This window comes from Aptenodytes patagonicus, chromosome 26 (assembly GCF_965638725.1).
Source record: "Aptenodytes patagonicus chromosome 26, bAptPat1.pri.cur, whole genome shotgun sequence".
Taxonomy (NCBI): domain Eukaryota; kingdom Metazoa; phylum Chordata; class Aves; order Sphenisciformes; family Spheniscidae; genus Aptenodytes; species Aptenodytes patagonicus.
This window is the reverse complement of record NC_134974.1, coordinates 1,552,003-1,579,659: the sequence shown is the minus strand read 5'-3', so window position 1 is coordinate 1,579,659 and position 27,657 is coordinate 1,552,003. Positions and strand designations below refer to the sequence as shown.

The window sequence follows — 27,657 nt, the reverse complement described above, 5'->3', positions numbered from 1 at the left end:
GGTGGGACACTTCTCATCACTGGCTGCACCATCTGCCTGTGCTGACGTGTCATTTCCCCTGGAAACATTTTGGCCTCTAATCCTGTCACTTGAAAGGAGCCTGTGTGGCTGAATGGGCATGTCATGAACAGGGAAATGAAAAGGCAGCGTTGCAGGGAACATAAGCAGTGTCTCCATTTCTGTAATTGTGATGCTTTGCATGCAAGATGAGCTTGTTGGTAAACACATGACATGCGCAAAGGGTGCCTCTGGGCCCGGGGCAGTCTGGACCAGTATAAAAGCCAGTCCAACAGCAGGCTTCCTCATCCACTTCTCTTGCCTTCTCCTCCTCGGTGAACAAGGTGAGCTGCAACCACCTTTGCCTCACTCCCCTCTTTCTCTTGTTCTCCTCTTTGTCTTCTGGGCTCAACTGAGACTTTGCCTCGGTGTAGCTTTTGCTGAGAGCCTTGCTCCTGGATCCTGCTCCCAGCATCTCTGTTCTCCTTATTCTCCACTGTGGGGAGGTGGAAGAAGGTCTTGGGCTCTCTTTGCAGGGAAACTGTGCGTCCGGGGTTCCTAATCCTCTCTTCCTCCCTCCTCGGGTTGTCCCTTCTCCGCAGCCTGTGCCTTTTCCCTTGCCGAGCAGGCTGTTCAGGCTGCACCTCACATGATGCCTGAGCTCTCCCTGCCCTCTCTCCCAGGTGCACCTCCGTCCCACAGCCATGTCCTGCTACGACCTGTGCCGCCCCTGTGGCCCAACCCCGCTTGCCAACAGCTGCAACGAGCCCTGCGTCAGGCAGTGCCAGGACTCCCGGGTGGTGATCCAGCCCTCTCCCGTGGTGGTGACCCTACCCGGACCCATCCTCAGCTCCTTCCCCCAGAACACCGCTGTGGGATCCACCACCTCCGCTGCTGTTGGCAGCATCCTGAGTGAGGAGGGAGTGCCCATCTCCTCCGGGGGCTTTGGCCTCTCTGGCCTTGGCGGCCGCTACTGCGGCAGAAGGTGCCTGCCCTGCTAAAGGCAGGCTGGATGTCCAGTGAGCGCATTGACCAGGAAGCCCAAAGCCAGGTGCCGGACTGAGGACGGAACTGCTGGCCAGGGTTTCCAGATGGGTTGAGCACCCTCGTGCCCTCCTGCAATGAGGGAGGGAAGGAAGCAAGGTGCCAGCCTGTGGTGTCTGGAAACACGGCCAACCGATGTTGTCTTCTTCTCCTCCTGCTTTCTTCTCCGCATCCTGAGTCCCTGTTGTCTCCTGCTGTGCTGTGCCATGGGTTTGTCCTGAAGCAATCGGAGAGGGGCCCTGCTCATCACCCTCTCCCCCCACGTGTGTGGGAGGAGGACGCGTGTCCCATTGCTGTGAAGGGGTGCCTGACTCTCCGCTGCCCTGGTAGCAGCCTGGAGCGGGTCCCTTCCAGCACGCACTGCTTTGTTTCACTCTTTAGACTCATTAAAGTTTATGCTGCATGGTAGCTTGAGTCTCCTCGTGTTCCTTCCCTCCTGGGATGCCCAGCCAAGCTGTCCAGGGGGAAAAGGGATGCTCTACAGGGTAAAGGGGTGGCTGAAGGGGTGAGGGAGACTCGTATCTTTCTTGGGGGATTGGGAGTGGGTGTCCCGCTGAAATGGTCACCTGGCGGGGGCTGTCCTTTACATCTGACAAAGCCTGCCCAAAGTCACCCACATCCCTTTGTCCTGAACACTAGACGACTTGTGTGTCTCAGCAAAACCCTGCAATGCTTTCCATGGCTCCAAGGCATGTCTGGTGCGTTGACAGATGCCCAAGGAGTTGTAAGCCTTCACTTCTGCCCCGAGACCCTCTCTCTGTGCCCCCCAGCTCCCTTTATGACGTACTTGGCAATGTTGGCAGAGCTGCTCAGTCACTGCTTGGGAGTTCACATGGGCTCATGACACTGAAGGGAGGGCATTCAGCAAGTCCTTGTCCATCCCTTGCAGACGAGAGGAAGGAAAGAAAGAAAGAAAGAAAGAAAGAAAGAAAGAAAGAAAGAAAGAAAGAAAGAAAGAAAGAAAGAAAGAAAGAAAGAAAGAAAGAAAGAAAGAAAGAAAGAAAGAAAGAAAGAAAGAAAGAAAGAAAGAAAGAAAGAAAGAAAGAAAGAAAGAAAGAAAGAAAGAAAGAAAGAAAGAAAGAAACAAACAAACAAACAAACCCTCCAGGGTGCAGCCATTGCATCTTCCTGCCTTTCTGCCCCAAACTGCAAGACCACCAGCATCAGGGAGGGAAGTAACCTTGCTCGCGTGTGAAGTTGTCATGCAGTTGGTGATGTCGGAGAGGACAAGCTGCCTGTCCTTTCCTCCCACATGCTCTTGGCCTCCACAGGTGATGTTTTGCCCCCTGCACCCCAGTCCTGCTTCAGGTAGAGTGAGGGGCACCTCCTGTGCTGTCCCATACGCTGTGGGAACCCCCACCACGCCTTTCCCCATAGCCAAAGCCCTGTCTTCCCTGAAAGACAGCTGCTGTCAGCACCCCCCCCGTGCCCTGCTGGGCAGGAAGGCCCTCAGGAAATGCACTCTCCATCAACATTCATGAGCCATGCTGAGCTGACAGCAGAAGCACGGTGGGGTGACAATATCGTACCAGGGAGGGAAGGCCGCATCTGCAGCACGTGCAGGCTGCGGCAGGGCATTGGAGCCTTTGGGCAGAGCCTCACTAGAGGTGCTGACTGCAGGACTTGCACGGGCCAGTGGGAAGCTGGATGTCTGAGTGTGCTGGGACGCTTGGGAAGAGGAAACAGAGATCCTGATGTCTGCATGCCTCCAGTGTGTTCCTGCTGACGTTCTCAGACCATGCGTATTTGTGATGAGTTTTGACGTCTCATGGAAAGCTTTCCAAGGTTTCTGCAGTGCCTGTTATTGAGTTAGTGTGTAGGATCAAAGAAGAAGTGTTTGGTAGCCTTGGGGATGAAGAAGGAACAGTTGGGAAGCCCCAACACCGACCTTTGCTGCTGGGGGTGGCAGGGGGAGTAGACTTAGTGTGTGTTGTAGAGGAGCGTCTCTGCTTCTCAAACACCCTTCTCCTGTGGATTGGAGGCTGCTGGAGGCTCTCCAGATAAGGTAAGGAAAGGCAAAGAGCATATGGATTTTGCTCGATGTTAAATTGCTGAGCCTAAAACCTTACAGGGTATCCAAGGTGACTGGGAAGTTTATACCTAAATTTGATGGAGTTAAGTATTAGGTTACACAATGGATAAGGTGACTCCTGCCACAGAAAATTTTTTAACGTCTGGCCTTGTGTTTAAGGGTTGCATGAAAACATGCCCCGTTCATTATGAGAATCCTTAAAGTGGGGCCCTGGAAGGCAAGGGGATGGCATCACCCGGCGAGGTGGGACACTTCTCATCACTGGCTGCACCATCTGCCTGTGCTGACGTGTCATTTCCCCTGGAAACATTTTGGCCTCTAATCCTGTCACTTGAAAGGAGCCTGTGTGGCTGAATGGGCATGTCATGAACAGGGAAATGAAAAGGCAGCGTTGCAGGGAACATAAGCAGTGTCTCCATTTCTGTAATTGTGATGCTTTGCATGCAAGATGAGCTTGTTGGTAAACACATGACATGCGCAAAGGGTGCCTCTGGGCCCGGGGCAGTCTGGACCAGTATAAAAGCCAGTCCAACAGCAGGCTTCCTCATCCACTTCTCTTGCCTTCTCCTCCTCGGTGAACAAGGTGAGCTGCAACCGCCTTTGTCTGTTTCTTGTCTTTCTCCTTTTCCTCTTTGTCTTCTGGGCTCAACTGAGACTTTGCCTCGGTGTAGCTTTTGCTGAGAGCCTTGCTCCTGGATCCTGCTCCCAGCATCTCTGTTCTCCTTATTCTCCACTGTGGGGAGGTGGAAGAAGGTCTTGGGCTCTCTTTGCAGGGAAACTGTGCGTCCGGGGTTCCTAATCCTCTCTTCCTCCCTCCTCGGGTTGTCCCTTCTCCGCAGCCTGTGCCTTTTCCCTTGCCGAGCAGGCTGTTCAGGCTGCACCTCACATGATGCCTGAGCTCTCCCTGCCCTCTCTCCCAGGTGCACCTCCGTCCCACAGCCATGTCCTGCTACGACCTGTGCCGCCCCTGTGGCCCAACCCCGCTTGCCAACAGCTGCAACGAGCCCTGCGTCAGGCAGTGCCAGGACTCCCGGGTGATTATCGAGCCCTCTCCCGTGGTGGTGACCCTACCCGGACCCATCCTCAGCTCCTTCCCCCAGAACACCGCTGTGGGATCCACCACCTCCGCTGCTGTTGGCAGCATCCTGAGTGCTGAGGGAGTGCCCATCTCCTCTGGGGGCTTTGGCCTCTCTGGCCTTGGTGGCCGCTACTGCGGCAGAAGGTGCCTGCCCTGCTAAAGGCAGGCTGGATGTCCAGTGAGCGCATTGACCAGGAAGCCCAAAGCCAGGTGCCGGACTGAGGACGGAACTGCTGGCCAGGGTTTCCAGATGGGTTGAGCACCCTCGTGCCCTCCTGCAATGAGGGAGGGAAGGAAGCAAGGTGCCAGCCTGTGGTGTCTGGAAACACGGCCAACCGATGTTGTCTTCTTCTCCTCCTGCTTTCTTCTCCGCATCCTGAGTCCCTGTTGTCTCCTGCTGTGCTGTGCCATGGGTTCGTCCTGAAGCAATCCGAGAGGGGCCCTGCTCATCACCCTCTCCCCCCACGTGTGTGGGAGGAGGACGCGTGTCCCATTGCTGTGAAGGGGTGCCTGACTCTCCGCTGCCCTGGTAGCAGCCTGGAGCGGGTCCCTTCCAGCACGCACTGCTTTGTTTCACTCTTTAGACTCATTAAAGTTTATGCTGCATGGTAGCTTGAGTCTCCTCGTGTTCCTTCCCTCCTGGGATGCCCAGCCAAGCTGTCCAGGGGGAAAAGGGATGCTCTACAGGGTAAAGGGGTGGCTGAAGGGATGAGGGAGACTCGTATCTTTCTTGGGGGATTGGGAGTGGGTGTCCCGCTGAAATGGTCACCTGGCGGGGGCTGTCCTTTACATCTGACAAAGCCTGCCCAAAGTCACCCACATCCCTTTGTCCTGAACACTAGACTTGTTGTGTCTCTCAGCAAAACCCTGCAATGCTTTCCATGGCTCCAAGGCATGTCTGGTGCGTTGACAGATGCCCAAGGAGTTGTAAGCCTTCACTTCTGCCCCGAGACCCTCTCTCTGTGCCCCCCAGCTCCCTTTATGACGTACTTGGCAATGTTGGCAGAGCTGCTCAGTCACTGCTTGGGAGTTCACATGGGCTCATGACACTGAAGGGAGGGCATTCAGCAAGTCCTTGTCCATCCCTTGCAGACGAGAGGAAGGAAAGAAAGAAAGAAAGAAAGAAAGAAAGAAACAAACAAACAAACAAACAAACAAACAAACAAACAAACCCTCCAGGGTGCAGCCATTGCATCTTCCTGCCTTTCTGCCCCAAACTGCAAGACCACCAGCATCAGGGAGGGAAGTAACCTTGCTCGCGTGTGAAGTTGTCATGCAGTTGGTGATGTCGGAGAGGACAAGCTGCCTGTCCTTTCCTCCCACATGCTCTTGGCCTCCACAGGTGATGTTTTGCCCCCTGCACCCCAGTCCTGCTTCAGGTACAGTGAGGGGCACCTCCTGTGCTGTCCCATACGCTGTGGGAACCCCCACCACGCCTTTCCCCATAGCCAAAGCCCTGTCTTCCCTGAAAGACAGCTGCTGTCAGCACCCCCCCCGTGCCCTGCTGGGCAGGAAGGCCCTCAGGAAATGCACTCTCCATCAACATTCATGAGCCATGCTGAGCTGACAGCAGAAGCACGGTGGGGTGACAATATCGTACCAGGGAGGGAAGGCCGCATCTGCAGCACGTGCAGGCTGCGGCAGGGCATTGGAGCCTTTGGGCAGAGCCTCACTAGAGGTGCTGACTGCAGGACTTGCACGGGCCAGTGGGAAGCTGGATGTCTGAGTGTGCTGGGACGCTTGGGAAGAGGAAACAGAGATCCTGATGTCTGCATGCCTCCAGTGTGTTCCTGCTGACGTTCTCAGACCATGCGTATTTGTGATGAGTTTTGACGTCTCATGGAAAGCTTTCCAAGGTTTCTGCAGTGCCTGTTATTGAGTTAGTGTGTAGGATCAAAGAAGAAGTGTTTGGTAGCCTTGGGGATGAAGAAGGAACAGTTGGGAAGCCCCAACACCGACCTTTGCTGCTGGGGGTGGCAGGGGGAGTAGACTTAGTGTGTGTTGTAGAGGAGCGTCTCTGCTTCTCAAACACCCTTCTCCTGTGGATTGGAGGCTGCTGGAGGCTCTCCAGATAAGGTAAGGAAAGGCAAAGAGCATATGGATTTTGCTCGATGTTAAATTGCTGAGCCTAAAACCTTACAGGGTATCCAAGGTGACTGGGAAGTTTATACCTAAATTTGATGGAGTTAAGTATTAGGTTACACAATGGATAAGGTGACTCCTGCCACAGAAAATTTTTTAACGTCTGGCCTTGTGTTTAAGGGTTGCATGAAAACATGCCCCGTTCATTATGAGAATCCTTAAAGTGGGGCCCTGGAAGGCAAGGGGATGGCATCACCCGGCGAGGTGGGACACTTCTCATCACTGGCTGCACCATCTGCCTGTGCTGACGTGTCATTTCCCCTGGAAACATTTTGGCCTCTAATCCTGTCACTTGAAAGGAGCCTGTGTGGCTGAATGGGCATGTCATGAACAGGGAAATGAAAAGGCAGCGTTGCAGGGAACATAAGCAGTGTCTCCATTTCTGTAATTGTGATGCTTTGCATGCAAGATGAGCTTGTTGGTAAACACATGACATGCGCAAAGGGTGCCTCTGGGCCCGGGGCAGTCTGGACCAGTATAAAAGCCAGTCCAACAGCAGGCTTCCTCATCCACTTCTCTTGCCTTCTCCTCCTCGGTGAACAAGGTGAGCTGCAACCGCCTTTGTCTGTTTCTTGTCTTTCTCCTTTTCCTCTTTGTCTTCTGGGCTCAACTGAGACTTTGCCTCGGTGTAGCTTTTGCTGAGAGCCTTGCTCCTGGATCCTGCTCCCAGCATCTCTGTTCTCCTTATTCTCCACTGTGGGGAGGTGGAAGAAGGTCTTGGGCTCTCTTTGCAGGGAAACTGTGCGTCCGGGGTTCCTAATCCTCTCTTCCTCCCTCCTCGGGTTGTCCCTTCTCCGCAGCCTGTGCCTTTTCCCTTGCCGAGCAGGCTGTTCAGGCTGCACCTCACATGATGCCTGAGCTCTCCCTGCCCTCTCTCCCAGGTGCACCTCCGTCCCACAGCCATGTCCTGCTACGACCTGTGCCGCCCCTGTGGCCCAACCCCGCTTGCCAACAGCTGCAACGAGCCCTGCGTCAGGCAGTGCCAGGACTCCCGGGTGATTATCGAGCCCTCTCCCGTGGTGGTGACCCTACCCGGACCCATCCTCAGCTCCTTCCCCCAGAACACCGCTGTGGGATCCACCACCTCCGCTGCTGTTGGCAGCATCCTGAGTGCTGAGGGAGTGCCCATCTCCTCTGGGGGCTTTGGCCTCTCTGGCCTTGGTGGCCGCTACTGCGGCAGAAGGTGCCTGCCCTGCTAAAGGCAGGCTGGATGTCCAGTGAGCGCATTGACCAGGAAGCCCAAAGCCAGGTGCCGGACTGAGGACGGAACTGCTGGCCAGGGTTTCCAGATGGGTTGAGCACCCTCGTGCCCTCCTGCAATGAGGGAGGGAAGGAAGCAAGGTGCCAGCCTGTGGTGTCTGGAAACACGGCCAACCGATGTTGTCTTCTTCTCCTCCTGCTTTCTTCTCCGCATCCTGAGTCCCTGTTGTCTCCTGCTGTGCTGTGCCATGGGTTCGTCCTGAAGCAATCGGAGAGGGGCCCTGCTCATCACCCTCTCCCCCCACGTGTGTGGGAGGAGGACGCGTGTCCCATTGCTGTGAAGGGGTGCCTGACTCTCCGCTGCCCTGGTAGCAGCCTGGAGCGGGTCCCTTCCAGCACGCACTGCTTTGTTTCACTCTTTAGACTCATTAAAGTTTATGCTGCATGGTAGCTTGAGTCTCCTCGTGTTCCTTCCCTCCTGGGATGCCCAGCCAAGCTGTCCAGGGGGAAAAGGGATGCTCTACAGGGTAAAGGGGTGGCTGAAGGGATGAGGGAGACTCGTATCTTTCTTGGGGGATTGGGAGTGGGTGTCCCGCTGAAATGGTCACCTGGCGGGGGCTGTCCTTTACATCTGACAAAGCCTGCCCAAAGTCACCCACATCCCTTTGTCCTGAACACTAGACTTGTTGTGTCTCTCAGCAAAACCCTGCAATGCTTTCCATGGCTCCAAGGCATGTCTGGTGCGTTGACAGATGCCCAAGGAGTTGTAAGCCTTCACTTCTGCCCCGAGACCCTCTCTCTGTGCCCCCCAGCTCCCTTTATGACGTACTTGGCAATGTTGGCAGAGCTGCTCAGTCACTGCTTGGGAGTTCACATGGGCTCATGACACTGAAGGGAGGGCATTCAGCAAGTCCTTGTCCATCCCTTGCAGACGAGAGGAAGGAAAGAAAGAAAGAAAGAAAGAAAGAAAGAAAGAAACAAACAAACAAACAAACAAACAAACAAACAAACCCTCCAGGGTGCAGCCATTGCATCTTCCTGCCTTTCTGCCCCAAACTGCAAGACCACCAGCATCAGGGAGGGAAGTAACCTTGCTCGCGTGTGAAGTTGTCATGCAGTTGGTGATGTCGGAGAGGACAAGCTGCCTGTCCTTTCCTCCCACATGCTCTTGGCCTCCACAGGTGATGTTTTGCCCCCTGCACCCCAGTCCTGCTTCAGGTACAGTGAGGGGCACCTCCTGTGCTGTCCCATACGCTGTGGGAACCCCCACCACGCCTTTCCCCATAGCCAAAGCCCTGTCTTCCCTGAAAGACAGCTGCTGTCAGCACCCCCCCCGTGCCCTGCTGGGCAGGAAGGCCCTCAGGAAATGCACTCTCCATCAACATTCATGAGCCATGCTGAGCTGACAGCAGAAGCACGGTGGGGTGACAATATCGTACCAGGGAGGGAAGGCCGCATCTGCAGCACGTGCAGGCTGCGGCAGGGCATTGGAGCCTTTGGGCAGAGCCTCACTAGAGGTGCTGACTGCAGGACTTGCACGGGCCAGTGGGAAGCTGGATGTCTGAGTGTGCTGGGACGCTTGGGAAGAGGAAACAGAGATCCTGATGTCTGCATGCCTCCAGTGTGTTCCTGCTGACGTTCTCAGACCATGCGTATTTGTGATGAGTTTTGACGTCTCATGGAAAGCTTTCCAAGGTTTCTGCAGTGCCTGTTATTGAGTTAGTGTGTAGGATCAAAGAAGAAGTGTTTGGTAGCCTTGGGGATGAAGAAGGAACAGTTGGGAAGCCCCAACACCGACCTTTGCTGCTGGGGGTGGCAGGGGGAGTAGACTTAGTGTGTGTTGTAGAGGAGCGTCTCTGCTTCTCAAACACCCTTCTCCTGTGGATTGGAGGCTGCTGGAGGCTCTCCAGATAAGGTAAGGAAAGGCAAAGAGCATATGGATTTTGCTCGATGTTAAATTGCTGAGCCTAAAACCTTACAGGGTATCCAAGGTGACTGGGAAGTTTATACCTAAATTTGATGGAGTTAAGTATTAGGTTACACAATGGATAAGGTGACTCCTGCCACAGAAAATTTTTTAACGTCTGGCCTTGTGTTTAAGGGTTGCATGAAAACATGCCCCGTTCATTATGAGAATCCTTAAAGTGGGGCCCTGGAAGGCAAGGGGATGGCATCACCCGGCGAGGTGGGACACTTCTCATCACTGGCTGCACCATCTGCCTGTGCTGACGTGTCATTTCCCCTGGAAACATTTTGGCCTCTAATCCTGTCACTTGAAAGGAGCCTGTGTGGCTGAATGGGCATGTCATGAACAGGGAAATGAAAAGGCAGCGTTGCAGGGAACATAAGCAGTGTCTCCATTTCTGTAATTGTGATGCTTTGCATGCAAGATGAGCTTGTTGGTAAACACATGACATGCGCAAAGGGTGCCTCTGGGCCCGGGGCAGTCTGGACCAGTATAAAAGCCAGTCCAACAGCAGGCTTCCTCATCCACTTCTCTTGCCTTCTCCTCCTCGGTGAACAAGGTGAGCTGCAACCGCCTTTGTCTGTTTCTTGTCTTTCTCCTTTTCCTCTTTGTCTTCTGGGCTCAACTGAGACTTTGCCTCGGTGTAGCTTTTGCTGAGAGCCTTGCTCCTGGATCCTGCTCCCAGCATCTCTGTTCTCCTTATTCTCCACTGTGGGGAGGTGGAAGAAGGTCTTGGGCTCTCTTTGCAGGGAAACTGTGCGTCCGGGGTTCCTAATCCTCTCTTCCTCCCTCCTCGGGTTGTCCCTTCTCCGCAGCCTGTGCCTTTTCCCTTGCCGAGCAGGCTGTTCAGGCTGCACCTCACATGATGCCTGAGCTCTCCCTGCCCTCTCTCCCAGGTGCACCTCCGTCCCACAGCCATGTCCTGCTACGACCTGTGCCGCCCCTGTGGCCCAACCCCGCTTGCCAACAGCTGCAACGAGCCCTGCGTCAGGCAGTGCCAGGACTCCCGGGTGATTATCGAGCCCTCTCCCGTGGTGGTGACCCTACCCGGACCCATCCTCAGCTCCTTCCCCCAGAACACCGCTGTGGGATCCACCACCTCCGCTGCTGTTGGCAGCATCCTGAGTGAGGAGGGAGTGCCCATCTCCTCCGGGGGCTTTGGCCTCTCTGGCCTTGGCGGCCGCTACTGCGGCAGAAGGTGCCTGCCCTGCTAAAGGCAGGCTGGATGTCCAGTGAGCGCATTGACCAGGAAGCCCAAAGCCAGGTGCCGGACTGAGGACGGAACTGCTGGCCAGGGTTTCCAGATGGGTTGAGCACCCTCGTGCCCTCCTGCAATGAGGGAGGGAAGGAAGCAAGGTGCCAGCCTGTGGTGTCTGGAAACACGGCCAACCGATGTTGTCTTCTTCTCCTCCTGCTTTCTTCTCCGCATCCTGAGTCCCTGTTGTCTCCTGCTGTGCTGTGCCATGGGTTCGTCCTGAAGCAATCGGAGAGGGGCCCTGCTCATCACCCTCTCCCCCCACGTGTGTGGGAGGAGGACGCGTGTCCCATTGCTGTGAAGGGGTGCCTGACTCTCCGCTGCCCTGGTAGCAGCCTGGAGCGGGTCCCTTCCAGCACGCACTGCTTTGTTTCACTCTTTAGACTCATTAAAGTTTATGCTGCATGGTAGCTTGAGTCTCCTCGTGTTCCTTCCCTCCTGGGATGCCCAGCCAAGCTGTCCAGGGGGAAAAGGGATGCTCTACAGGGTAAAGGGGTGGCTGAAGGGGTGAGGGAGACTCGTATCTTTCTTGGGGGATTGGGAGTGGGTGTCCCGCTGAAATGGTCACCTGGCGGGGGCTGTCCTTTACATCTGACAAAGCCTGCCCAAAGTCACCCACATCCCTTTGTCCTGAACACTAGACGACTTGTGTCTCTCAGCAAAACCCTGCAATGCTTTCCATGGCTCCAAGGCATGTCTGGTGCGTTGACAGATGCCCAAGGAGTTGTAAGCCTTCACTTCTGCCCCGAGACCCTCTCTCTGTGCCCCCCAGCTCCCTTTATGACGTACTTGGCAATGTTGGCAGAGCTGCTCAGTCACTGCTTGGGAGTTCACATGGGCTCATGACACTGAAGGGAGGGCATTCAGCAAGTCCTTGTCCATCCCTTGCAGACGAGAGGAAGGAAAGAAGGAAAGAAAGAAAGAAACCCTCCAGGGTGCAGCCATTGCATCTTCCTGCCTTTCTGCCCCAAACTGCAAGACCACCAGCATCAGGGAGGGAAGTAACCTTGCTCGCGTGTGAAGTTGTCATGCAGTTGGTGATGTCGGAGAGGACAAGCTGCCTGTCCTTTCCTCCCACATGCTCTTGGCCTCCACAGGTGATGTTTTGCCCCCTGCACCCCAGTCCTGCTTCAGGTAGAGTGAGGGGCACCTCCTGTGCTGTCCCATACGCTGTGGGAACCCCCACCACGCCTTTCCCCATAGCCAAAGCCCTGTCTTCCCTGAAAGACAGCTGCTGTCAGCACCCCCCCCGTGCCCTGCTGGGCAGGAAGGCCCTCAGGAAATGCACTCTCCATCAACATTCATGAGCCATGCTGAGCTGACAGCAGAAGCACGGTGGGGTGACAATATCGTACCAGGGAGGGAAGGCCGCATCTGCAGCACGTGCAGGCTGCGGCAGGGCATTGGAGCCTTTGGGCAGAGCCTCACTAGAGGTGCTGACTGCAGGACTTGCACGGGCCAGTGGGAAGCTGGATGTCTGAGTGTGCTGGGACGCTTGGGAAGAGGAAACAGAGATCCTGATGTCTGCATGCCTCCAGTGTGTTCCTGCTGACGTTCTCAGACCATGCGTATTTGTGATGAGTTTTGACGTCTCATGGAAAGCTTTCCAAGGTTTCTGCAGTGCCTGTTATTGAGTTAGTGTGTAGGATCAAAGAAGAAGTGTTTGGTAGCCTTGGGGATGAAGAAGGAACAGTTGGGAAGCCCCAACACCGACCTTTGCTGCTGGGGGTGGCAGGGGGAGTAGACTTAGTGTGTGTTGTAGAGGAGCGTCTCTGCTTCTCAAACACCCTTCTCCTGTGGATTGGAGGCTGCTGGAGGCTCTCCAGATAAGGTAAGGAAAGGCAAAGAGCATATGGATTTTGCTCGATGTTAAATTGCTGAGCCTAAAACCTTACAGGGTATCCAAGGTGACTGGGAAGTTTATACCTAAATTTGATGGAGTTAAGTATTAGGTTACACAATGGATAAGGTGACTCCTGCCACAGAAAATTTTTTAACGTCTGGCCTTGTGTTTAAGGGTTGCATGAAAACATGCCCCGTTCATTATGAGAATCCTTAAAGTGGGGCCCTGGAAGGCAAGGGGATGGCATCACCCGGCGAGGTGGGACACTTCTCATCACTGGCTGCACCATCTGCCTGTGCTGACGTGTCATTTCCCCTGGAAACATTTTGGCCTCTAATCCTGTCACTTGAAAGGAGCCTGTGTGGCTGAATGGGCATGTCATGAACAGGGAAATGAAAAGGCAGCGTTGCAGGGAACATAAGCAGTGTCTCCATTTCTGTAATTGTGATGCTTTGCATGCAAGATGAGCTTGTTGGTAAACACATGACATGCGCAAAGGGTGCCTCTGGGCCCGGGGCAGTCTGGACCAGTATAAAAGCCAGTCCAACAGCAGGCTTCCTCATCCACTTCTCTTGCCTTCTCCTCCTCGGTGAACAAGGTGAGCTGCAACCGCCTTTGTCTGTTTCTTGTCTTTCTCCTTTTCCTCTTTGTCTTCTGGGCTCAACTGAGACTTTGCCTCGGTGTAGCTTTTGCTGAGAGCCTTGCTCCTGGATCCTGCTCCCAGCATCTCTGTTCTCCTTATTCTCCACTGTGGGGAGGTGGAAGAAGGTCTTGGGCTCTCTTTGCAGGGAAACTGTGCGTCCGGGGTTCCTAATCCTCTCTTCCTCCCTCCTCGGGTTGTCCCTTCTCCGCAGCCTGTGCCTTTTCCCTTGCCGAGCAGGCTGTTCAGGCTGCACCTCACATGATGCCTGAGCTCTCCCTGCCCTCTCTCCCAGGTGCACCTCCGTCCCACAGCCATGTCCTGCTACGACCTGTGCCGCCCCTGTGGCCCAACCCCGCTTGCCAACAGCTGCAACGAGCCCTGCGTCAGGCAGTGCCAGGACTCCCGGGTGGTGATCCAGCCCTCTCCCGTGGTGGTGACCCTACCCGGACCCATCCTCAGCTCCTTCCCCCAGAACACCGCTGTGGGATCCACCACCTCCGCTGCTGTTGGCAGCATCCTGAGTGAGGAGGGAGTGCCCATCTCCTCCGGGGGCTTTGGCCTCTCTGGCCTTGGCGGCCGCTACTGCGGCAGAAGGTGCCTGCCCTGCTAAAGGCAGGCTGGATGTCCAGTGAGCGCATTGACCAGGAAGCCCAAAGCCAGGTGCCGGACTGAGGACGGAACTGCTGGCCAGGGTTTCCAGATGGGTTGAGCACCCTCGTGCCCTCCTGCAATGAGGGAGGGAAGGAAGCAAGGTGCCAGCCTGTGGTGTCTGGAAACACGGCCAACCGATGTTGTCTTCTTCTCCTCCTGCTTTCTTCTCCGCATCCTGAGTCCCTGTTGTCTCCTGCTGTGCTGTGCCATGGGTTCGTCCTGAAGCAATCGGAGAGGGGCCCTGCTCATCACCCTCTCCCCCCACGTGTGTGGGAGGAGGACGCGTGTCCCATTGCTGTGAAGGGGTGCCTGACTCTCCGCTGCCCTGGTAGCAGCCTGGAGCGGTTCCCTTCTGCAAAGCGTGCTGCACTGCTTTGTTTCACTCTTTAGACTCATTAAAGTTTATGCTGCATGGTAGCTTGAGTCTCCTCGTGTTCCTTCCCTCCTGGGATGCCCAGCCAAGCTGTCCAGGGGGAAAAGGGATGCTCTACAGGGTAAAGGGGTGGCTGAAGGGGTGAGGGAGACTCGTATCTTTCTTGGGGGATTGGGAGTGGGTGTCCCGCTGAAATGGTCACCTGGCGGGGGCTGTCCTTTACATCTGACAAAGCCTGCCCAAAGTCACCCACATCCCTTTGTCCTGAACACTAGACGACTTGTGTCTCAGCAAAACCCTGCAATGCTTTCCATGGCTCCAAGGCATGTCTGGTGCGTTGACAGATGCCCAAGGAGTTGTAAGCCTTCACTTCTGCCCCGAGACCCTCTCTCTGTGCCCCCCAGCTCCCTTTATGACGTACTTGGCAATGTTGGCAGAGCTGCTCAGTCACTGCTTGGGAGTTCACATGGGCTCATGACACTGAAGGGAGGGCATTCAGCAAGTCCTTGTCCATCCCTTGCAGACGAGAGGAAGGAAAGAAAGAAAGAAAGAAAGAAAGAAAGAAACAAACAAACAAAGAAACAAACAAACAAACCCTCCAGGGTGCAGCCATTGCATCTTCCTGCCTTTCTGCCCCAAACTGCAAGACCACCAGCATCAGGGAGGGAAGTAACCTTGCTCGCGTGTGAAGTTGTCATGCAGTTGGTGATGTCGGAGAGGACAAGCTGCCTGTCCTTTCCTCCCACATGCTCTTGGCCTCCACAGGTGATGTTTTGCCCCCTGCACCCCAGTCCTGTTTCAGGTAGAGTGAGGGGCACCTCCTGTGCTGTCCCATACGCTGTGGGAACCCCCACCACGCCTTTCCCCATAGCCAAAGCCCTGTCTTCCCTGAAAGACAGCTGCTGTCAGCACCCCCCCCGTGCCCTGCTGGGCAGGAAGGCCCTCAGGAAATGCACTCTCCATCAACATTCATGAGCCATGCTGAGCTGACAGCAGAAGCACGGTGGGGTGACAATATCGTACCAGGGAGGGAAGGCCGCATCTGCAGCACGTGCAGGCTGCGGCAGGGCATTGGAGCCTTTGGGCAGAGCCTCACTAGAGGTGCTGACTGCAGGACTTGCACGGGCCAGTGGGAAGCTGGATGTCTGAGTGTGCTGGGACGCTTGGGAAGAGGAAACAGAGATCCTGATGTCTGCATGCCTCCAGTGTGTTCCTGCTGACGTTCTCAGACCATGCGTATTTGTGATGAGTTTTGACGTCTCATGGAAAGCTTTCCAAGGTTTCTGCAGTGCCTGTTATTGAGTTAGTGTGTAGGATCAAAGAAGAAGTGTTTGGTAGCCTTGGGGATGAAGAAGGAACAGTTGGGAAGCCCCAACACCGACCTTTGCTGCTGGGGGTGGCAGGGGGAGTAGACTTAGTGTGTGTTGTAGAGGAGCGTCTCTGCTTCTCAAACACCCTTCTCCTGTGGATTGGAGGCTGCTGGAGGCTCTCCAGATAAGGTAAGGAAAGGCAAAGAGCATATGGATTTTGCTCGATGTTAAATTGCTGAGCCTAAAACCTTACAGGGTATCCAAGGTGACTGGGAAGTTTATACCTAAATTTGATGGAGTTAAGTATTAGGTTACACAATGGATAAGGTGACTCCTGCCACAGAAAATTTTTTAACGTCTGGCCTTGTGTTTAAGGGTTGCATGAAAACATGCCCCGTTCATTATGAGAATCCTTAAAGTGGGGCCCTGGAAGGCAAGGGGATGGCATCACCCGGCGAGGTGGGACACTTCTCATCACTGGCTGCACCATCTGCCTGTGCTGACGTGTCATTTCCCCTGGAAACATTTTGGCCTCTAATCCTGTCACTTGAAAGGAGCCTGTGTGGCTGAATGGGCATGTCATGAACAGGGAAATGAAAAGGCAGCGTTGCAGGGAACATAAGCAGTGTCTCCATTTCTGTAATTGTGATGCTTTGCATGCAAGATGAGCTTGTTGGTAAACACATGACATGCGCAAAGGGTGCCTCTGGGCCCGGGGCAGTCTGGACCAGTATAAAAGCCAGTCCAACAGCAGGCTTCCTCATCCACTTCTCTTGCCTTCTCCTCCTCGGTGAACAAGGTGAGCTGCAACCGCCTTTGTCTGTTTCTTGTCTTTCTCCTTTTCCTCTTTGTCTTCTGGGCTCAACTGAGACTTTGCCTCGGTGTAGCTTTTGCTGAGAGCCTTGCTCCTGGATCCTGCTCCCAGCATCTCTGTTCTCCTTATTCTCCACTGTGGGGAGGTGGAAGAAGGTCTTGGGCTCTCTTTGCAGGGAAACTGTGCGTCCGGGGTTCCTAATCCTCTCTTCCTCCCTCCTCGGGTTGTCCCTTCTCCGCAGCCTGTGCCTTTTCCCTTGCCGAGCAGGCTGTTCAGGCTGCACCTCACATGATGCCTGAGCTCTCCCTGCCCTCTCTCCCAGGTGCACCTCCGTCCCACAGCCATGTCCTGCTACGACCTGTGCCGCCCCTGTGGCCCAACCCCGCTTGCCAACAGCTGCAACGAGCCCTGCGTCAGGCAGTGCCAGGACTCCCGGGTGGTGATCCAGCCCTCTCCCGTGGTGGTGACCCTACCCGGACCCATCCTCAGCTCCTTCCCCCAGAACACCGCTGTGGGATCCACCACCTCCGCTGCTGTTGGCAGCATCCTGAGTGAGGAGGGAGTGCCCATCTCCTCCGGGGGCTTTGGCCTCTCTGGCCTTGGCGGCCGCTACTGCGGCAGAAGGTGCCTGCCCTGCTAAAGGCAGGCTGGATGTCCAGTGAGCGCATTGACCAGGAAGCCCAAAGCCAGGTGCCGGACTGAGGACGGAACTGCTGGCCAGGGTTTCCAGATGGGTTGAGCACCCTCGTGCCCTCCTGCAATGAGGGAGGGAAGGAAGCAAGGTGCCAGCCTGTGGTGTCTGGAAACACGGCCAACCGATGTTGTCTTCTTCTCCTCCTGCTTTCTTCTCCGCATCCTGAGTCCCTGTTGTCTCCTGCTGTGCTGTGCCATGGGTTCGTCCTGAAGCAATCGGAGAGGGGCCCTGCTCATCACCCTCTCCCCCCACGTGTGTGGGAGGAGGACGCGTGTCCCATTGCTGTGAAGGGGTGCCTGACTCTCCGCTGCCCTGGTAGCAGCCTGGAGCGGGTCCCTTCCAGCACGCACTGCTTTGTTTCACTCTTTAGACTCATTAAAGTTTATGCTGCATGGTAGCTTGAGTCTCCTCGTGTTCCTTCCCTCCTGGGATGCCCAGCCAAGCTGTCCAGGGGGAAAAGGGATGCTCTACAGGGTAAAGGGGTGGCTGAAGGGGTGAGGGAGACTCGTATCTTTCTTGGGGGATTGGGAGTGGGTGTCCCGCTGAAATGGTCACCTGGCGGGGGCTGTCCTTTACATCTGACAAAGCCTGCCCAAAGTCACCCACATCCCTTTGTCCTGAACACTAGACGACTTGTGTCTCTCAGCAAAACCCTGCAATGCTTTCCATGGCTCCAAGGCATGTCTGGTGCGTTGACAGATGCCCAAGGAGTTGTAAGCCTTCACTTCTGCCCCGAGACCCTCTCTCTGTGCCCCCCAGCTCCCTTTATGACGTACTTGGCAATGTTGGCAGAGCTGCTCAGTCACTGCTTGGGAGTTCACATGGGCTCATGACACTGAAGGGAGGGCATTCAGCAAGTCCTTGTCCATCCCTTGCAGACGAGAGGAAGGAAAGAAAGAAAGAAAGAAAGAAACAAACAAACAAACAAACAAAGAAACAAACAAACAAACCCTCCAGGGTGCAGCCATTGCATCTTCCTGCCTTTCTGCCCCAAACTGCAAGACCACCAGCATCAGGGAGGGAAGTAACCTTGCTCGCGTGTGAAGTTGTCATGCAGTTGGTGATGTCGGAGAGGACAAGCTGCCTGTCCTTTCCTCCCACATGCTCTTGGCCTCCACAGGTGATGTTTTGCCCCCTGCACCCCAGTCCTGCTTCAGGTAGAGTGAGGGGCACCTCCTGTGCTGTCCCATACGCTGTGGGAACCCCCACCACGCCTTTCCCCATAGCCAAAGCCCTGTCTTCCCTGAAAGACAGCTGCTGTCAGCACCCCCCCCGTGCCCTGCTGGGCAGGAAGGCCCTCAGGAAATGCACTCTCCATCAACATTCATGAGCCATGCTGAGCTGACAGCAGAAGCACGGTGGGGTGACAATATCGTACCAGGGAGGGAAGGCCGCATCTGCAGCACGTGCAGGCTGCGGCAGGGCATTGGAGCCTTTGGGCAGAGCCTCACTAGAGGTGCTGACTGCAGGACTTGCACGGGCCAGTGGGAAGCTGGATGTCTGAGTGTGCTGGGACGCTTGGGAAGAGGAAACAGAGATCCTGATGTCTGCATGCCTCCAGTGTGTTCCTGCTGACGTTCTCAGACCATGCGTATTTGTGATGAGTTTTGACGTCTCATGGAAAGCTTTCCAAGGTTTCTGCAGTGCCTGTTATTGAGTTAGTGTGTAGGATCAAAGAAGAAGTGTTTGGTAGCCTTGGGGATGAAGAAGGAACAGTTGGGAAGCCCCAACACCGACCTTTGCTGCTGGGGGTGGCAGGGGGAGTAGACTTAGTGTGTGTTGTAGAGGAGCGTCTCTGCTTCTCAAACACCCTTCTCCTGTGGATTGGAGGCTGCTGGAGGCTCTCCAGATAAGGTAAGGAAAGGCAAAGAGCATATGGATTTTGCTCGATGTTAAATTGCTGAGCCTAAAACCTTACAGGGTATCCAAGGTGACTGGGAAGTTTATACCTAAATTTGATGGAGTTAAGTATTAGGTTACACAATGGATAAGGTGACTCCTGCCACAGAAAATTTTTTAACGTCTGGCCTTGTGTTTAAGGGTTGCATGAAAACATGCCCCGTTCATTATGAGAATCCTTAAAGTGGGGCCCTGGAAGGCAAGGGGATGGCATCACCCGGCGAGGTGGGACACTTCTCATCACTGGCTGCACCATCTGCCTGTGCTGACGTGTCATTTCCCCTGGAAACATTTTGGCCTCTAATCCTGTCACTTGAAAGGAGCCTGTGTGGCTGAATGGGCATGTCATGAACAGGGAAATGAAAAGGCAGCGTTGCAGGGAACATAAGCAGTGTCTCCATTTCTGTAATTGTGATGCTTTGCATGCAAGATGAGCTTGTTGGTAAACACAGGACATGCGCAAAGGGTGCCTCTGGGCCCGGGGCAGTCTGGACCAGTATAAAAGCCAGTCCAACAGCAGGCTTCCTCATCCACTTCTCTTGCCTTCTCCTCCTCGGTGAACAAGGTGAGCTGCAACCGCCTTTGTCTGTTTCTTGTCTTTCTCCTTTTCCTCTTTGTCTTCTGGGCTCAACTGAGACTTTGCCTCGGTGTAGCTTTTGCTGAGAGCCTTGCTCCTGGATCCTGCTCCCAGCATCTCTGTTCTCCTTATTCTCCACTGTGGGGAGGTGGAAGAAGGTCTTGGGCTCTCTTTGCAGGGAAACTGTGCGTCCGGGGTTCCTAATCCTCTCTTCCTCCCTCCTCGGGTTGTCCCTTCTCCGCAGCCTGTGCCTTTTCCCTTGCCGAGCAGGCTGTTCAGGCTGCACCTCACATGATGCCTGAGCTCTCCCTGCCCTCTCTCCCAGGTGCACCTCCGTCCCACAGCCATGTCCTGCTACGACCTGTGCCGCCCCTGTGGCCCAACCCCGCTTGCCAACAGCTGCAACGAGCCCTGCGTCAGGCAGTGCCAGGACTCCCGGGTGGTGATCCAGCCCTCTCCCGTGGTGGTGACCCTACCCGGACCCATCCTCAGCTCCTTCCCCCAGAACACCGCTGTGGGATCCACCACCTCCGCTGCTGTTGGCAGCATCCTGAGTGAGGAGGGAGTGCCCATCTCCTCCGGGGGCTTTGGCCTCTCTGGCCTTGGCGGCCGCTACTGCGGCAGAAGGTGCCTGCCCTGCTAAAGGCAGGCTGGATGTCCAGTGAGCGCATTGACCAGGAAGCCCAAAGCCAGGTGCCGGACTGAGGACGGAACTGCTGGCCAGGGTTTCCAGATGGGTTGAGCACCCTCGTGCCCTCCTGCAATGAGGGAGGGAAGGAAGCAAGGTGCCAGCCTGTGGTGTCTGGAAACACGGCCAACCGATGTTGTCTTCTTCTCCTCCTGCTTTCTTCTCCGCATCCTGAGTCCCTGTTGTCTCCTGCTGTGCTGTGCCATGGGTTTGTCCTGAAGCAATCGGAGAGGGGCCCTGCTCATCACCCTCTCCCCCCACGTGTGTGGGAGGAGGACGCGTGTCCCATTGCTGTGAAGGGGTGCCTGACTCTCCGCTGCCCTGGTAGCAGCCTGGAGCGGGTCCCTTCCAGCACGCACTGCTTTGTTTCACTCTTTAGACTCATTAAAGTTTATGCTGCATGGTAGCTTGAGTCTCCTCGTGTTCCTTCCCTCCTGGGATGCCCAGCCAAGCTGTCCAGGGGGAAAAGGGATGCTCTACAGGGTAAAGGGGTGGCTGAAGGGGTGAGGGAGACTCGTATCTTTCTTGGGGGATTGGGAGTGGGTGTCCCGCTGAAATGGTCACCTGGCGGGGGCTGTCCTTTACATCTGACAAAGCCTGCCCAAAGTCACCCACATCCCTTTGTCCTGAACACTAGACGACTTGTGTCTCTCAGCAAAACCCTGCAATGCTTTCCATGGCTCCAAGGCATGTCTGGTGCGTTGACAGATGCCCAAGGAGTTGTAAGCCTTCACTTCTGCCCCGAGACCCTCTCTCTGTGCCCCCCAGCTCCCTTTATGACGTACTTGGCAATGTTGGCAGAGCTGCTCAGTCACTGCTTGGGAGTTCACATGGGCTCATGACACTGAAGGGAGGGCATTCAGCAAGTCCTTGTCCATCCCTTGCAGACGAGAGGAAGGAAAGAAAGAAAGAAAGAAAGAAAGAAAGAAAGAAAGAAAGAAAGAAACAAACAAACAAACAAACAAACAAACAAAGAAACAAACAAACAAACCCTCCAGGGTGCAGCCATTGCATCTTCCTGCCTTTCTGCCCCAAACTGCAAGACCACCAGCATCAGGGAGGGAAGTAACCTTGCTCGCGTGTGAAGTTGTCATGCAGTTGGTGATGTCGGAGAGGACAAGCTGCCTGTCCTTTCCTCCCACATGCTCTTGGCCTCCACAGGTGATGTTTTGCCCCCTGCACCCCAGTCCTGCTTCAGGTAGAGTGAGGGGCACCTCCTGTGCTGTCCCATACGCTGTGGGAACCCCCACCACGCCTTTCCCCATAGCCAAAGCCCTGTCTTCCCTGAAAGACAGCTGCTGTCAGCACCCCCCCCGTGCCCTGCTGGGCAGGAAGGCCCTCAGGAAATGCACTCTCCATCAACATTCATGAGCCATGCTGAGCTGACAGCAGAAGCACGGTGGGGTGACAATATCGTACCAGGGAGGGAAGGCCGCATCTGCAGCACGTGCAGGCTGCGGCAGGGCATTGGAGCCTTTGGGCAGAGCCTCACTAGAGGTGCTGACTGCAGGACTTGCACGGGCCAGTGGGAAGCTGGATGTCTGAGTGTGCTGGGACGCTTGGGAAGAGGAAACAGAGATCCTGATGTCTGCATGCCTCCAGTGTGTTCCTGCTGACGTTCTCAGACCATGCGTATTTGTGATGAGTTTTGACGTCTCATGGAAAGCTTTCCAAGGTTTCTGCAGTGCCTGTTATTGAGTTAGTGTGTAGGATCAAAGAAGAAGTGTTTGGTAGCCTTGGGGATGAAGAAGGAACAGTTGGGAAGCCCCAACACCGACCTTTGCTGCTGGGGGTGGCAGGGGGAGTAGACTTAGTGTGTGTTGTAGAGGAGCGTCTCTGCTTCTCAAACACCCTTCTCCTGTGGATTGGAGGCTGCTGGAGGCTCTCCAGATAAGGTAAGGAAAGGCAAAGAGCATATGGATTTTGCTCGATGTTAAATTGCTGAGCCTAAAACCTTACAGGGTATCCAAGGTGACTGGGAAGTTTATACCTAAATTTGATGGAGTTAAGTATTAGGTTACACAATGGATAAGGTGACTCCTGCCACAGAAAATTTTTTAACGTCTGGCCTTGTGTTTAAGGGTTGCATGAAAACATGCCCCGTTCATTATGAGAATCCTTAAAGTGGGGCCCTGGAAGGCAAGGGGATGGCATCACCCAGCGAGGTGGGACACTTCTCATCACTGGCTGCACCATCTGCCTGTGCTGACGTGTCATTTCCCCTGGAAACATTTTGGCCTCTAATCCTGTCACTTGAAAGGAGCCTGTGTGGCTGAATGGGCATGTCATGAACAGGGAAATGAAAAGGCAGCGTTGCAGGGAACATAAGCAGTGTCTCCATTTCTGTAATTGTGATGCTTTGCATGCAAGATGAGCTTGTTGGTAAACACAGGACATGCGCAAAGGGTGCCTCTGGGCCCGGGGCAGTCTGGACCAGTATAAAAGCCAGTCCAACAGCAGGCTTCCTCATCCACTTCTCTTGCCTTCTCCTCCTCGGTGAACAAGGTGAGCTGCAACCGCCTTTGTCTGTTTCTTGTCTTTCTCCTTTTCCTCTTTGTCTTCTGGGCTCAACTGAGACTTTGCCTCGGTGTAGCTTTTGCTGAGAGCCTTGCTCCTGGATCCTGCTCCCAGCATCTCTGTTCTCCTTATTCTCCACTGTGGGGAGGTGGAAGAAGGTCTTGGGCTCTCTTTGCAGGGAAACTGTGCGTCCGGGGTTCCTAATCCTCTCTTCCTCCCTCCTCGGGTTGTCCCTTCTCCGCAGCCTGTGCCTTTTCCCTTGCCGAGCAGGCTGTTCAGGCTGCACCTCACATGATGCCTGAGCTCTCCCTGCCCTCTCTCCCAGGTGCACCTCCGTCCCACAGCCATGTCCTGCTACGACCTGTGCCGCCCCTGTGGCCCAACCCCGCTTGCCAACAGCTGCAACGAGCCCTGCGTCAGGCAGTGCCAGGACTCCCGGGTGGTGATCCAGCCCTCTCCCGTGGTGGTGACCCTACCCGGACCCATCCTCAGCTCCTTCCCCCAGAACACCGCTGTGGGATCCACCACCTCCGCTGCTGTTGGCAGCATCCTGAGTGAGGAGGGAGTGCCCATCTCCTCCGGGGGCTTTGGCCTCTCTGGCCTTGGCGGCCGCTACTGCGGCAGAAGGTGCCTGCCCTGCTAAAGGCAGGCTGGATGTCCAGTGAGCGCATTGACCAGGAAGCCCAAAGCCAGGTGCCGGACTGAGGACGGAACTGCTGGCCAGGGTTTCCAGATGGGTTGAGCACCCTCGTGCCCTCCTGCAATGAGGGAGGGAAGGAAGCAAGGTGCCAGCCTGTGGTGTCTGGAAACACGGCCAACCGATGTTGTCTTCTTCTCCTCCTGCTTTCTTCTCCGCATCCTGAGTCCCTGTTGTCTCCTGCTGTGCTGTGCCATGGGTTCGTCCTGAAGCAATCGGAGAGGGGCCCTGCTCATCACCCTCTCCCCCCACGTGTGTGGGAGGAGGACGCGTGTCCCATTGCTGTGAAGGGGTGCCTGACTCTCCGCTGCCCTGGTAGCAGCCTGGAGCGGGTCCCTTCCAGCACGCACTGCTTTGTTTCACTCTTTAGACTCATTAAAGTTTATGCTGCATGGTAGCTTGAGTCTCCTCGTGTTCCTTCCCTCCTGGGATGCCCAGCCAAGCTGTCCAGGGGGAAAAGGGATGCGCTGGAGGGGAAAATGGTGGGTGGGTAAGGGCCAATGGTGGACCTCTCTTGCGCCTGTAGGAGCTGAGTACCCTCGAGGGCTGTGGTCATTGGAAGGAGACATGGGGCGGTGGAGGGGTGTGTGGTATTGTCTGAGTATGCAAAGGGTGGCCAGGAGCTCCCCCAAGGGACGTGTGAGCAACAAGTGTGGTTGGATACTGGCTTCCACTTGATGAGGGAAGCCATTGACCTGATGGAAGACATTTCTGTGCAGGCTAACACCCGCCTGGCCAAGGCTCTGGTCGCATGTTACCACTCGCAATGTGTCCTTGCCCTTCCCTCCTCCAAGCACTTCTTCCAAACCCTGGAACTGGAGGGAGTCCCAAAGGAGTTGAAGGGACAGGTGGCAGCCAGGGCAACTGTGTAAAGGAAATATGAGTTCTGATTTTCAATTTTCTTCTCTTTCCCTCCCTTCTGTGGTCTCTTTCTCCATGGGGAATGCTTTGCACCTGGCCATACTGTCCTGCTCCTGACAGAGTCAAAGAGTACTCTTGTGCACTATCCTGTGGTTAAAAGTATATTTTTGCACCAGATGCCTACCTTCTTGTCTTCCTTGAAGGAAAGCTATCCTTCAAAATACCCCTCTGTCTTTATTTACTGGGAGACCCTGTAGAAATGCAGTCCCATCCATGATTGTAAGCCATGCTGAGCCATTGGCAGAAGCAAGGTCAAGATCGAACCAGGGAAGGAAGGCAACATCCTCAGTATATGCTCTGAGGGATCATGGTGTGTCAGGATGCTTGTACCTTTATGTAGACCCTCAGTATGGGGGGGCTGAGTCGGGGAGAATGTAGAGATGGTAGGTCATGACTTCTTTGCATTTAATGTTTTGCTTGTGGAAGAATTTTAGGTGGAAGTGCCATGAATGGAAAACTGGTGTATAGTATGTTTTGAGGGTGATGAAAACTTTTATGTTTGAAGGAAATCCTTCCATTCCATGTGGCTGCTGTGTTGCAGTCACACTGTGGATTTCTTCTGCATGCATATTTGCTTAGATAAACATCTCCTGCCAACCTAAAAGCTCCCTTCATCTTCCTGAATGAGGAATTTGTCCTGGGCCTCTGTGATTAGTGAGTTGCCAGTCTTTGATGGAGTCCAAACTGAACTGAGGAAGGAGTTTTGTCCAGCTTTTGCAATGAGGACCTAGCTGGGGTGTCAGAGGAGTGCAGCTGGTGCCCCAAGCTGGGATGTCATTCCTCTTGGGAACATTCAGCCCCTGTCTTGCCCCAGGAAATGCAGTGCAGAGCATTGAATCCTTCCCTTGGCATGCATCCCTGGGGAGATCCTGACATCTGCTGCTCTCCAGTGTCCTTGCTGGCACTGCCAGCCCTCATTTGCTTCTGTGGAGGGTTGCATGTTGCATGGAAATGTTGCTGAGTGTTTGGAACGGTGTGTGCTGTCCTGTAGGTATGTAGGGCCAAAGCAGAAGTTGAGGTATGGACATGGGGAATGGAAGAAGGAAGAGTTTTTAAACCTGAAGATGTTCTTGTTAGGGAGCGGTTTCGCAAGCTAACAGCAGTGGCTAACTAATATTTACTTGTGGGAAAGCAACATCACTCTTTCCGAAACATTCTTCTTCTGGTGATTGGGGAACTGCAGGCAATGCTGAAAGAGGTGAGACGGCAAACCAGGCAGGCTAATTTGTTCTAAGGGCAATGCGAGATACCAAAGAAAATTCAAAAACCCAACAGCATAGTCTCCCTGATGAAAAAATGATGCCTAAGAAAGCTTAAAAGGCCTTGGAGGCACAGAGAGCAATGAATTTGGTTAGACCCCACATAAAGAAAGCCTGCCCTTTAATCCTAGGTTTATAATGAACCTCCCCTCCCCCGCATTCATTACAACAAAGGCTAAAAGCATGCCTCAGGAGGGTAAGATGCTGACATCACCTGACAATATGGCACCACTCCACCCAGTTGGCTGAAACATCTGCCTGATTTTTGCTGTAAATTCCCCTGGAAACATTTTGGCTTCTAATCCTGTCATTTGAAAGGAGCCTGTGTGGCTGAATGGGCATGTCATGAACGGGGAAATGAAAAGGCAGCATTACAGGGAACATAAACAACCACCCCATTTACTTAAGTGAGATGCTTAGCATAAAATATGAGCTTATTGGTAAACACATTACATGCGCAGAAGGTGCCTCTGGGCCTGGGGCGGTCTGGACCAGTATAAAAGCCAGTCCAACAGCAGGCTTCCTCATCCACTTCTCTTGCCTTCTCCTCCTCGGTGAACAAGGTGAGCTGCAACCACCTTTGCCTCACTCCCCTCTTTCTCTTGTTCTCCTCTTTGTCTTCTGGGCTCAACTGAGACTTTGCCTCGGTGTAGCTTTTGCTGAGAGCCTTGCTCCTGGATCCTGCTCCCAGCATCTCTGTTCTCCTTATTCTCCACTGTGGGGAGGTGGAAGAAGGTCTTGGGCTCTCTTTGCAGGGGCCCCTTCTGGACCGCAACTCTTTAATCTCTCTTCCTCCCTCCTCGGGTTGTCCCTTCTCCGCAGCCTGTGCCTTTTCCCTTGCCGAGCAGGCTGTTCAGGCTGCACCTCACATGATGCCTGAGCTCTCCCTGCCCTCTCTCCCAGGTGCACCTCCGTCCCACAGCCATGTCCTGCTACGACCTGTGCCGCCCCTGTGGCCCAACCCCGCTTGCCAACAGCTGCAACGAGCCCTGCGTCAGGCAGTGCCAGGACTCCCGGGTGGTGATCCAGCCCTCTCCCGTGGTGGTGACCCTACCCGGACCCATCCTCAGCTCCTTCCCCCAGAACACCGCTGTGGGATCCACCACCTCCGCTGCTGTTGGCAGCATCCTGAGTGCTGAGGGAGTGCCCATCTCCTCTGGGGGCTTTGGCCTCTCTGGCCTTGGCGGCCGCTACTGCGGCAGAAGGTGCCTGCCCTGCTAAAGGCAGGCTGGATGTCCAGTGAGCGCATTGACCAGGAAGCCCAAAGCCAGGTGCCGGACTGAGGACGGAACTGCTGGCCAGGGTTTCCAGATGGGTTGAGCACCCTCGTGCCCTCCTGCAATGAGGGAGGGAAGGAAGCAAGGTGCCAGCCTGTGGTGTCTGGAAACACGGCCAACCGATGTTGTCTTCTTCTCCTCCTGCTTTCTTCTCCGCATCCTGAGTCCCTGTTGTCTCCTGCTGTGCTGTGCCATGGGTTCGTCCTGAAGCAATCGGAGAGGGGCCCTGCTCATCACCCTCTCCCCCCACGTGTGTGGGAGGAGGACGCGTGTCCCATTGCTGTGAAGGGGTGCCTGACTCTCCGCTGCCCTGGTAGCAGCCTGGAGCGGGTCCCTTCCAGCACGCACTGCTTTGTTTCACTCTTTAGACTCATTAAAGTTTATGCTGCATGGTAGCTTGAGTCTCCTCGTGTTCCTTCCCTCCTGGGATGCCCAGCCAAGCTGTCCAGGGGGAAAAGGGATGCGCTGGAGGGGAAAATGGTGGGTGGGTAAGGGCCAATGGTGGACCTCTCTTGCGCCTGTAGGAGCTGAGTACCCTCGAGGGCTGTGGTCATTGGAAGGAGACATGGGGTGGTGGAGGGGTGTGTGGTATTGTCTGAGTATGCAAAGGGTGGCCAGGAGCTCCCCCAAGGGACGTGTGAGCAACAAGTGTGGTTGGATACTGGCTTCCACTTGATGAGGGAAGCCATTGACCTGATGGAAGACATTTCTGTGCAGGCTAACACCCGCCTGGCCAAGGCTCTGGTCGCATGTTACCACTCGCAATGTGTCCTTGCCCTT

At 54.9% G+C, this 27,657-nt stretch overlaps 9 protein-coding genes across 11 annotated transcripts; all 9 read left to right on the top strand.

The window, feature by feature from the left end:
* Positions 1-190: 190 nt before the first annotated feature.
* Positions 191-1,449, top strand: LOC143171164 (feather beta keratin-like). 2 transcript variants are annotated; one of them, XM_076359947.1, is made up of 2 exons: positions 191-337; positions 678-1,449. In XM_076359947.1, the coding sequence occupies exons 1-2, from the start codon at positions 191-193 to the stop codon at positions 996-998; spliced, it is 468 nt and encodes a 155-aa protein (XP_076216062.1). In that variant the 3' UTR covers positions 999-1,449. The 2 variants fall into 2 exon arrangements, with proteins under 2 accessions (XP_076216062.1, XP_076216063.1); XM_076359948.1 differs by having other exon boundaries at positions 335-341; positions 681-1,449.
* Positions 1,450-3,649: 2,200 nt separating this feature from the next.
* LOC143171184 (feather beta keratin) lies at positions 3,650-4,762 on the top strand. Its single transcript, XM_076359982.1, has 2 exons — positions 3,650-3,656; positions 3,994-4,762. The coding sequence occupies exon 2, from the start codon at positions 4,015-4,017 to the stop codon at positions 4,309-4,311; it is 297 nt and encodes a 98-aa protein (XP_076216097.1). The 5' UTR covers positions 3,650-3,656; positions 3,994-4,014; the 3' UTR covers positions 4,312-4,762.
* Positions 4,763-6,830: 2,068 nt separating this feature from the next.
* Positions 6,831-7,943, top strand: LOC143171163 (feather beta keratin). Its single transcript, XM_076359946.1, has 2 exons — positions 6,831-6,837; positions 7,175-7,943. The coding sequence occupies exon 2, from the start codon at positions 7,196-7,198 to the stop codon at positions 7,490-7,492; it is 297 nt and encodes a 98-aa protein (XP_076216061.1). The 5' UTR covers positions 6,831-6,837; positions 7,175-7,195; the 3' UTR covers positions 7,493-7,943.
* A 2,068-nt stretch (positions 7,944-10,011) lies between these two features.
* Positions 10,012-11,124, top strand: LOC143171185 (feather beta keratin-like). Its single transcript, XM_076359983.1, has 2 exons — positions 10,012-10,018; positions 10,356-11,124. The coding sequence occupies exon 2, from the start codon at positions 10,377-10,379 to the stop codon at positions 10,671-10,673; it is 297 nt and encodes a 98-aa protein (XP_076216098.1). The 5' UTR covers positions 10,012-10,018; positions 10,356-10,376; the 3' UTR covers positions 10,674-11,124.
* A 2,024-nt stretch (positions 11,125-13,148) lies between these two features.
* LOC143171186 (feather beta keratin-like) lies at positions 13,149-14,190 on the top strand. Its single transcript, XM_076359985.1, has 2 exons — positions 13,149-13,155; positions 13,493-14,190. The coding sequence occupies exon 2, from the start codon at positions 13,514-13,516 to the stop codon at positions 13,808-13,810; it is 297 nt and encodes a 98-aa protein (XP_076216100.1). The 5' UTR covers positions 13,149-13,155; positions 13,493-13,513; the 3' UTR covers positions 13,811-14,190.
* A 2,136-nt stretch (positions 14,191-16,326) lies between these two features.
* LOC143171173 (feather beta keratin-like) lies at positions 16,327-17,439 on the top strand. The gene is made up of 2 exons (XM_076359961.1): positions 16,327-16,333; positions 16,671-17,439. The coding sequence occupies exon 2, from the start codon at positions 16,692-16,694 to the stop codon at positions 16,986-16,988; it is 297 nt and encodes a 98-aa protein (XP_076216076.1). The 5' UTR covers positions 16,327-16,333; positions 16,671-16,691; the 3' UTR covers positions 16,989-17,439.
* A 2,060-nt stretch (positions 17,440-19,499) lies between these two features.
* Positions 19,500-20,612, top strand: LOC143171176 (feather beta keratin-like). The gene is made up of 2 exons (XM_076359963.1): positions 19,500-19,506; positions 19,844-20,612. The coding sequence occupies exon 2, from the start codon at positions 19,865-19,867 to the stop codon at positions 20,159-20,161; it is 297 nt and encodes a 98-aa protein (XP_076216078.1). The 5' UTR covers positions 19,500-19,506; positions 19,844-19,864; the 3' UTR covers positions 20,162-20,612.
* Positions 20,613-22,704: 2,092 nt separating this feature from the next.
* On the top strand, positions 22,705-23,817 carry LOC143171174 (feather beta keratin-like). The gene is made up of 2 exons (XM_076359962.1): positions 22,705-22,711; positions 23,049-23,817. The coding sequence occupies exon 2, from the start codon at positions 23,070-23,072 to the stop codon at positions 23,364-23,366; it is 297 nt and encodes a 98-aa protein (XP_076216077.1). The 5' UTR covers positions 22,705-22,711; positions 23,049-23,069; the 3' UTR covers positions 23,367-23,817.
* Positions 23,818-26,012: 2,195 nt separating this feature from the next.
* Positions 26,013-27,272, top strand: LOC143171171 (feather beta keratin-like). 2 transcript variants are annotated; one of them, XM_076359957.1, is made up of 2 exons: positions 26,013-26,159; positions 26,501-27,272. In XM_076359957.1, exons 1-2 carry the CDS (start codon positions 26,013-26,015, stop codon positions 26,819-26,821), a joined length of 468 nt encoding a protein of 155 aa, XP_076216072.1. In that variant the 3' UTR covers positions 26,822-27,272. The 2 variants fall into 2 exon arrangements, with proteins under 2 accessions (XP_076216072.1, XP_076216073.1); XM_076359958.1 differs by having other exon boundaries at positions 26,157-26,163; positions 26,504-27,272.
* The last annotated feature ends 385 nt before the right edge of the window (positions 27,273-27,657 follow it).

What these genes read in the sequence shown, in the direction of transcription:
- LOC143171163 (XM_076359946.1), top strand. Translation starts at nt 7,196, where the DNA reads ATGTCCTGCTACGACCTGTGCCGCCCCTGTGGCCCAACCCCGCTTGCC.
- LOC143171184 (XM_076359982.1), top strand. Translation starts at nt 4,015, where the DNA reads ATGTCCTGCTACGACCTGTGCCGCCCCTGTGGCCCAACCCCGCTTGCC.
- LOC143171185 (XM_076359983.1), top strand. Translation starts at nt 10,377, where the DNA reads ATGTCCTGCTACGACCTGTGCCGCCCCTGTGGCCCAACCCCGCTTGCC.
- LOC143171186 (XM_076359985.1), top strand. Translation starts at nt 13,514, where the DNA reads ATGTCCTGCTACGACCTGTGCCGCCCCTGTGGCCCAACCCCGCTTGCC.
- LOC143171171 (XM_076359957.1), top strand. Translation starts at nt 26,013, where the DNA reads ATGCTTAGCATAAAATATGAGCTTATTGGTAAACACATTACATGCGCA. An exon ending in GCCTTCTCCTCCTCGGTGAA is followed by an intron (nt 26,160 to 26,500) that starts CAAGGTGAGCTG and finishes TGCCCTCTCTCC; the next exon opens with CAGGTGCACCTCCGTCCCAC.
- LOC143171176 (XM_076359963.1), top strand. Translation starts at nt 19,865, where the DNA reads ATGTCCTGCTACGACCTGTGCCGCCCCTGTGGCCCAACCCCGCTTGCC.
- LOC143171164 (XM_076359947.1), top strand. Translation starts at nt 191, where the DNA reads ATGCTTTGCATGCAAGATGAGCTTGTTGGTAAACACATGACATGCGCA. An exon ending in GCCTTCTCCTCCTCGGTGAA is followed by an intron (nt 338 to 677) that starts CAAGGTGAGCTG and finishes TGCCCTCTCTCC; the next exon opens with CAGGTGCACCTCCGTCCCAC.
- LOC143171173 (XM_076359961.1), top strand. Translation starts at nt 16,692, where the DNA reads ATGTCCTGCTACGACCTGTGCCGCCCCTGTGGCCCAACCCCGCTTGCC.
- LOC143171174 (XM_076359962.1), top strand. Translation starts at nt 23,070, where the DNA reads ATGTCCTGCTACGACCTGTGCCGCCCCTGTGGCCCAACCCCGCTTGCC.